The following is an 8,925-nucleotide window of genomic DNA, read 5'->3' on the forward strand; positions in this document are numbered from 1 at the left end:
GTCTAGATTTGCCATAGCTTTCCTCCCAAGGAGCAAGCATCTTTTAATTTCTTGGCTGCAGTCCCCATCTGCAGTGATCTTGGAGCCCAGAAAAATAAAATCTGTCACTACCTCCATTTCTTCCCCATCTATTTGCCAGGAAGTGAGAGGACCAGATGCCATTATCTTAGTTTTCTTAATGTTGAGTTTCAAACCAACTTCTGCACTCTCCTCCTTCACCCGCACCAAGAGGCTCTTTAGTTCCTCTTCACTTTCTGCCATGAGATGTTCCACACTATTTGTACTGAAAGCCTGTGGTGACTTATGCAGCAGATGAGGTTCCACAGATGAACTCCATAGGTATGGCAAAGAAAAGTTCCCTAGAATGGAGTTTTAAGGAATACGGAAAACGTTGTAGTTCTCAGCCTTATCATTCCTAAACTACCTGTGCACAAGATGAAGTTTAGACTTAACTGTTAAGTGTTCTCCTTGCACTTGCAGGGAAGTTCCTGTCTGAGTGGCACACCACTGGATCAAAGAGCAAAAGGGAAGAAGTGGCAGAGACTCCTTTGCACCTGCTATAACTGGGGTTCAGTGCCATTTCCTGGTAGAAAGGCAGAATGGAAATTGAATAAATAACAAAGAAATGTCCACCTACTGCTTTAAACCTGCTTAACATATGATTAAATTTAATACATGCAGCTGAAGTCAGTAAGGGCCTCAGATGACTGCCACTCACCACCTCCAGGTAAACTAAGCAGGGGAACATACGTCAAAGAGTATTCCTCCAAAACCTTAAACACTCCAAAATGTTTACAACACCCAGCATAGGAATGTCTTTTCATCAATGACCTGGAGGAGGGGATAACCAGTCTGCTGACCAGATTCACAGCTGATACCAAAGTGGTGGTGCTGGCCACAACTGGGGAGCAGATACTCCAGATCCAAAAAGAGCTGGACAGATAGTGGAAGTGGGTGAGGGACAATGGGATGGCACTTATCTAAAGTGCAAGATCTTGCACTTAGGTATCAGGAATAGGTGCCATAGGTACAGGATGGGGGACAAGTGGCTGCAAACAGCACTTGTGAAAGGGATCTTGGGGTACTTGTCAACACCATACTGAACATGAGCCAGTGTGGTGATTAAGTTAAGAGGGCAAACGCCACCCTTGGATGTGGCTTCCAGATCAGGAGAGGTGCTGGTGCTGCTCTATAAGACTCTGGTGCACCCACAACTGGAGTACTGTGTCCAGTTCTGGGCTCCACATTACATGAGGGACATAGCAAGGTTGAAATCAATTCAGTGCAGGATCACAAGGATGCTAGCCGGATTTTGGTGGGGGGGGGGCGGGCAGGGGTGCCATATGAAGTGAGGTTGAGAGAACTGGAACTTTTCAGTTTGAAGAAAAGGATAAGTGAGGTTGAGCGAACTGGAACTTTTCAGTTTGAAGAAAAGGAAACTCTGAGGGGATCTTATAGCAATATACAGGTATGTGAAGGGATGTCACAAGGTAGAGGTTCATGACCTGTTCTTCCCTGTGATGGAAAGAAGGACATGATCCAATGGGGCAAAACTAAAGGAACTGGGTTTTAGGCTAGATGTTCTATTTCCTGATGGTTAAGGCCCCTAGGATATGGAATGGGCTTCCATGGGAGGTGGTTGAGGCCCTGTCAGTGAAAGCATTCAAGGAAAGGTTGGACACCCACACTTTGGACATTATATGAGTGGAGGCAGTTTGTGCCAGGGGTCAGGCTAGATGGCCTAGGAGGCTCCTTCCGACTTGCTATGTTTCTATGCCTTTTCACCTGCAATATGGGGAAATCAAGTACTGGTTAAAAAATGAGGCACAAAGGAGAGGAATAAACAAACAGTTCCCACAATAGAGACAGCTGAGGTCCCCCAAGGATCTGCAATGAGACCAGTGTTTTTAAACTTGTTCATAAGTTATCTTGTGTTAGAGGTGAGCAAGGAGCTGCCCCCATAGGGGATGATACCAAACCATTCAGTGTGGTACAAAGCAAATTGGCAAGAGTTCTCCCAAGACCTTCTTCAAAATGAGGGAATGGGTAACAAAATGGCAAATAGCTTCAAACATTGCCCTAGCAATAATCACAGCGGATTGGGCGGGACTGCATCCCACTGCTGGGTTCCCCCCATCTGAAAGGGGAAGGCTGTTCCACACATTTATGGCATATTCCTTTGGGGATGCCCTGAACCCTCCCTTATGGGCATCCTATGGAGGGTGAGGGAATGTCAGGGTAAAAGTGCAGCCTTATAAAGCACTTAGCCAATTTTGGCCATCTAAGTGTGACACTTTGGAGGGAGAGGAAAGGAGGATAAGGCATCATCAGGAAACATCACATCTTGGCAGTGCTGGACTCCCCATTCCCCACAACTCAGAATGCCCCCTAAGCCCCTTCTCGGAGGCTGCCAGTGCAGTTCTCTCCACAGCAACTGTGAGGGGTGGGTTGGAGGAACCAAGTGTGGATCCGCAGCTACAAGGTTGGAATGATTTTCCACCTCCATAGCTGGGATTCCAGAAGATCCTGTGGCCAACTAGAAGCTGTCTGGTGGCCACAGAATTGCACTGCCAGACTGCCCGCTGATATGTCCAACTCTCCCATTAATTGCATGGAGGGAACATTCAGAAACAGACTGTAGTCAAGTGTGAAGTGCTGCAGATTGAGGCAAAACATTCTAACTTCACTTATGCACCAATGGGGTCTGGGCTGATGGCAATTAAGGAGAAAAGAGATCTCAGGGCTGTGACAGATACGTCAGTGAAGATAATACAGTGTGCAGCAGCTGTAAAAAAGAGGGGAAATGTGGAACGTAATAAATCAATTCTGTGTCATGAATTATTTGGAAAGGGGTTGAAAATAAAGCTGCCAATGTGCATGGAAGAAAAACCTATTAATGCCCATTAGTCACCACAGCTATACTGAACCTTCAGTCTCAGAGGCAACATTAAGCCAATGGATCCTGTGACTACTTTCAGATTCTGCTTGTAAGGTCCTCAGAAGCATCCACAGTGGGAAACAGGGCGCTGGACTAGAGCAATATTTGGTCTGATCCAGCAGGGCTCTTATGTTCATTGCACATGATCCATTTTCCTTGCCCATTAGAAATAGGGCATAGAGGAGAACAAGCTGCTACTGGAGAACATTTGAAACGCAGCTCCTCGCACAACATGGGTGAACTTGTCCAAATGGCCACATTAACTTCCTCACTGATGCAGTCAGTCAGAGATACTGTGGGGTCTCTTACTGGGATTGTAGGGAGCTATGTAGGGACATTCCCAATCACTGTGTCTAAGGTTACTTTCTCTGCTGTATCACCTGTTCCATGCACAAGGCCAAGCAGTCTGGCAAGGCTGAGGGGTCCAATGAATGGATGAGATGGCAGCATAGGTCAGAGGGGTTTGGATTTATTAGGCACTGTGGGATGTTTCAGGAGAAGCCAAATCTGGATGGGCTCTGCATGAAACAGAATGCAGCCAAACTGTTAGTGTTTAACCTCAAAAAGTTGGCAGAGCAGCTCTTAAACAAAACCCTGGGTGAAAGCCAACGGGAGCAGTGAGATTTCTACAGGGCTGAATAACCTTTTGAGAATAAAAATATTTATCATTTCCCAATGAGGACAGGATGGGAATAGGCTACAAGCATACAGTAAAACATAAAGAGTCAGTCAAGGACCACAGGGAAAGTGCACATGCTAGAAACCACATATAGATCATTCTTGGTTAAAGCTGGAAGTCTCTGATTCAAGACAGAAATATTGGAGTGGATGCTCTCAAAGATCATAGAAAGCATAGGCATAACGGAAATCCGGAGGAATGCAGAACCAGGAAAAATTCAGTGAAAACCATTCAGGAACAGGCAATTAATCAGGCAAGAGGATGTGCTAACACTAATAGTGTATCTACAGCAGCAGTGGGGAAACTGTGACAGGAGATGACCAGGAGATCGCCTTGCACATTGCTCCCTTGCCACTGAAAGGGCAGGTGACCAAAAGGAGACTCCCTTGTTATCTCTGATCACAAATCAGACTGCTTATAATGGGGGATTCCAGCTGGGAGGGCTGAATCTCTTCTCTCAGTTGGGATGAAAAAGACGCTTGGGCAGCCCAGTTTCATTACCCCACACCTTTATAAGAGAGGGCGTGAAGGCAGATGGTCCTGGCTAATACACTGGGAAAAGCTAATCCTCAGCTGCAGAAGCTTCACTGCACGAGGGCCTCCCCAGTGAGCAAAACCAATGCACAGCAAGGCCAGGTTCCCAGCAGAAGTCATGGGTGGGACAGCCAGGGACCAAATGATGGCTGGGGACATGGCCACATCCACAATGTCTTCCAACCCATGGAGAGTCAGAAACCAGTTCCCCACCTCGCTTCATGACAAAATAGTGTTGTTTTACTTCATAAAGAAACAAAGCAGCAAACCACCCAGTATGCTCAAAGTGTCTCTGAGCACATGTAGCATCATGAAATATGAGTTGTCTTCTTATGTATCAGAAACTGATTAAACAATAGAAAGCAGAGAGTAGGAATGAATTGTTAGTTTTTGCGACGGTGAGATGAAGGAGCTCTTGTAGGCAGTGCCTTTAAAGTTGCTTATAAATTATCTGGAGTTGGAATTAGCAGTGAAATGATCACATCTGCTGGCAACACCAGTTTATTTGGTACTGTTGAAAGCAATAGGGACAACAAAGGGCTCCAGATGGGAAGGAGCATTACACTGGCAAATGCAGATGATGCACATTCAGCAAAAAAAAAAAAAAATCCCAGTTCCACATAAAAGCTGAAGAGATGTGAGCTGGCAGTGATTGGCCAGGAAAAGTATCTTGGAACTGTAAATAAACACATTAACCCAACATGCAATGTCTGTGAAAAGGCAAGAGGGCTTTAAATGGTTGTAAAAGAGCTCTGGCATCATGACACTGGGGAAGAGGGTTTGAAGTAGAGGAAGGTCTGGTTGGGGGAACAGCTGCCAGTCACTTACCACACAGAAGGGTGCCTTCTCTACAAGCAGGCCGGAACGTCCCTTGGGAGGCCAGGGAGCCATGGCAGGTAAGGCCCGCACAGACTCGCCTAGCAGAGTTCACCAAGGGTTCTGCCAGCGACCAAGCAGCCAGCTCTGAAAGGACTCCCTTGCTTTTGTGCCTGAGGTGTTACCCACCCCTTTTCTCCTTTGCTCTGTGAAAAAATTCTTGCCTCAGACAACTATTCCCAGGCTGCTTCATGGCTGACTTTATCCCCTGACTAAAATATAGACATTTGAAAAAGAAACGCATTAGACTTTCCGCTCTAGTGTTACAAAACTTTTCTCTATTGCTGTTGCAACAAAGGAATGAGGAATACTTTTTCCTCAGAAAATTATTCAATTTTATTTATTTATTGCTCAAAGCCCAATTTTAATGGTCCTGGGAGAAATTTGCTTCCTTTTCTGTTAATCTGCAGTCAACATAACAGGAGGGGAAAATGTGTGCAGGAAAGAGGGCAAGGTTGAACCCACTGGGGACCTCAGATCCTCATAATGTATATTCTGTCCTTCTGCCTGAAGCAGCTTGAGCTCATTTTCTTTAATCACTTCCACATTTTTCCAGCCATAATGATCAAATACTTTGTCAATGACCTCACTTTCAGGGAGGCAGTCTGAAACTCTGGGAATTCAGACACCATTCTTGCATTTCTAGTCAACATTGCTTGTGTTTACACTAACAAAAAATTTACTTTGTAAAGCACAGGCTCTTCGGAAAAGGATGCCAAAGCAAGTAGATGCCACTATGAAGACTTCCTAAGCAGGCCTTTCAGACTTCATTTCATTGGCAACCCCTTATTGCCTTCATAGGCATAAAAGGCAGGTTCGGTATAAACTGGAGATCTCCAGGTTTTGCTCTCCCCACACACGCCTGGGCCCCCGCCTGAAATGCACTTTCCACGATTGTTTCCACAGGAAAGCAAAGCTATTTTCCTGTCTGGCTAACCCAGATGAAAACTTTGGTGGAGCATAATCACAGCGCTCTGGGAGAAAGTTGTTGCTCTGCAGAAAATATATCACCGAGCCATCTCTCGCCCTGACCCCAGTCTATCCGTTATTCCTTCCCGAGCTTCAGTCCTTCGCGCTTTTGTTTCCCCAGATGAAAGCAAGCATGCGCTGCGGGGCGCTCCGCCGGCTCACACAGCTGGCGCGGCCTGGCGCCTGGTCCCTGGAATTCAGCCCCAGCCCCCCGCCCTCTGCACGCCGAAATCTGCGAGGCGCCTTCCCCAGGGTGCCGGCGCAGCCGAGCAGCGCAAGGCAAGGAGCGCGGCCTGTCCCTCCATCGCATCTCCTACCTCAGCCTGGAGCGCCGCGACGGTCCCCACCAGGGCGACGAAGACGGAGACGCTCTTCCAGTGCTGCCAAGTGGGAAAAGGGGGAGGGGGGAGACATGAGGGACTTAGCGTGCGGGAGGAGGAAGAAACTTCGGGGCCCTCTTCGCCTCCCAACCCCTCGCGAGGCCCCGATCCCGACTCCCGCGGAGCCTCTCACCATCTTGCTCGCTCCTGCTGTAGCCGCCCGCGGGACTTCGGAGGAGGCGCGGGGCGCGCTAGCCCGCCTGGTCTTCTTCCCTCTCTGGGCAATGGACGTGATGATCGCGGATGCCTGGAGTGGCAGCGCGCCCCGCTCCCCGCCCGCCGCCAGCTCCTCCCCGCCCGCCGCCTCTGCAGCTCTCCTCCTTTCGCGGTCCCTCGCCTGCCTTCCTTCCTTCCTTCCATCCCGCCCACCCTCACCACAGACCGAGGGGAGGGACGATCGTCTGGGATGCTGGCGGGCGCAGCGGGCTGGGCGGGGCTGGGCGGCCCGCGGGGCTCCGCTCCGGCTCCCGGGCGCGCCGGACGCAGCTGGCCCGCGGGAGTCGAGCCATTCGGGCGGCGGGATGCCTTCGCGCTTTGCGCTCTCCTCCCTCGCCTGCTCCGAAGTCCCTGCGCTCCCTCGCCTGTTTCCCTGCCGCCCGCCGCCTTCCTCATCTTGCCGGCGTCACCCTCATCCAAAGCCCATCCCGAAGGCCAGCCGGGTGGCCCCGTCGTCAAGTGCTGGGTCTGTGCAGGTCCGGCCTCTTCCCAACGGTTCTCGGGTGCCTGTGTTTTCCACAGTTGTGCCCGGCTGCCGTACTTCTGCCATCCTGGCCTCTCCCACCCCAGCATGGCTCCAGACAGCCCCTGTCCTCTGGGATGCTTGTGTGCCTCCCATTGCGCAGAGCCACTCTTTCCACCGACCTCCTCTTTCTCCTCCCTCGGCGGCAGTTGAGGGAGCTGAGAGATGGAGGGGATTTCCAACGTAGAGGATTCCCAGCACTAACAGCCAGGAGGCATTTGGCAGGTTTTCTGCAGCAAGGCAGGAAAAGGGGGCCCAATTTACATATGATGAAATGAAACATTACCTATTCTGTGTATCGTTTCATGTTTAAACTGAGCTGTTGGCTGGTACATCTGCAGTACACACATCAGTAGGGCCGGTACCCTGGCCATGGTTCTCTGGCATGCTGCTGTGGTGCAGGCAGGGCAACTTGCTTAAACACAATGCTGGTCAAACGGGACGTGACACAGACACATTTCTTTCATATTTGGCATGTGAGACTGTGGGCCTAAACAGACAGTACTTTATCAGTGCCTAGAAGATAAGGGTTCTTTCTTTCTTTATAGTTGGAAGGCCCCCAGTTCAAACTGGGACCTTAATGTACAGGCCAAGTGGGCATTTAAAGCCCAAATCAGGCCCTTTGTACCTACTGTAGAGTAAAAATAAATAAAAGATGTAGCTGCTAGACTCAGATCTAAAATAATGCCTGCTTGGCTCCCTAAGGGAATCTACAGACTCAATCCATTTTCAAGATCTTGGATTGGCTTTCCTCAGTACTTCCCAAGGAAGTACCTGTTCAGGTAGTTATTTATACACTGAACAATGCATGTGTTGCAACTCAGTCATCCTCACTTGCTCTGGCTGGTCACATTTTCTTCTAACAGGGCCAAGCCCACTTGAATTGCACGGATTTATTCTCCACAGAATTGGCTACATGTATTTATTGTTATCTTTAATGGCTATTAGATGCGGCTGGTGAGCAGATGCTTCCCGTAATAATACCCAAGTATTGTAGTAAAGAGCTCAAAAATAGAATTTTATCTGCATGGAAGCGGCAACTCTTGGTACTCCCTAACCAATATCACAACTTCCCTATCTGCTATTAAGTTCCCATGTTGACATCTAACACTTGAGATTCCTTGACTTGGAACTGCTTCCTAATTCCGTCATTAAAAACATTCTGTGCCTGGAGAATTCACCTTTTGCGCTGGTCACCTGAAGAAGGCAGCAAGCATGGGCATTCATTGCAAGATTCCGCTTTGATAATCTCTCATTTCCAAAGCATTTATTGTCTTCAGCTGGACTCCTTCTGGCAAACTACTGAGGGTAGGGTACAATCACATTATGGCCAAATAAGAGCTTATGACCAGGTCCTCAGTTTCAAAAATTACTCATATTCTAGACTGAAGGTATTTCCCAGAAAATTTGCCTCGTGTTCTAGTAACATATTATCCATATTTTTCATATCTCATGCAGAGAGTACACCCATTTCCTCCACAGAATGAGCTGTTTTTCAATTCAAAGAATGTGTTGTCCCCCACAAAACCACCCCAGTCACAATCACTCAGTAAATTCCTTTCTTGGCCCAATTTTACTGGTGCCATTTCCTCAAGAGCAACATGAAAGCACTTTCCCAATGGCACTGGGCATGCATAGGGCAGCACCATCCTCTATAATATGACAATAGCCTAAAAGGTGCTCAGTAATTGATTTTTTTATTTTTATTTATTTATTTTTTTGTGTGGCAAGTGTTGTATTTTCCAGTGAGGAAGGATTGAAATCAGTTCTTCCCACTGATTCACTCCCATGCAAGCCAAGAGCTCTGTGG

At 48.2% G+C, this 8,925-nt stretch overlaps 1 protein-coding gene across 1 annotated transcript in view; it reads right to left on the reverse strand.

Moving 5' to 3' along the window:
* Nucleotides 1–6,636, reverse strand: part of FSTL1 (follistatin like 1) — a 51,984-nt gene extending 45,348 nt beyond the window's left edge. Inside the window, exons 1-2 of the mRNA XM_044449755.1 lie at nucleotides 6,510–6,636; nucleotides 6,314–6,376 (exon numbers count right to left, since the gene is read on the reverse strand). Coding sequence (XP_044305690.1) covers nucleotides 6,314–6,376; nucleotides 6,510–6,512 — 66 coding nt within the window. The 5' untranslated portion in view covers nucleotides 6,513–6,636. The remainder of the gene's footprint in view (nucleotides 1–6,313; nucleotides 6,377–6,509) is intronic.
* Between the last annotated feature and the right edge of the window lie 2,289 nt (nucleotides 6,637–8,925).

This window comes from Varanus komodoensis, unplaced genomic scaffold, assembly GCF_004798865.1.
Source record: "Varanus komodoensis strain SLA01 unplaced genomic scaffold, ASM479886v1 scaffold60, whole genome shotgun sequence".
In the NCBI taxonomy this organism is placed as follows: Eukaryota; Metazoa; Chordata; class Lepidosauria; order Squamata; family Varanidae; genus Varanus; species Varanus komodoensis.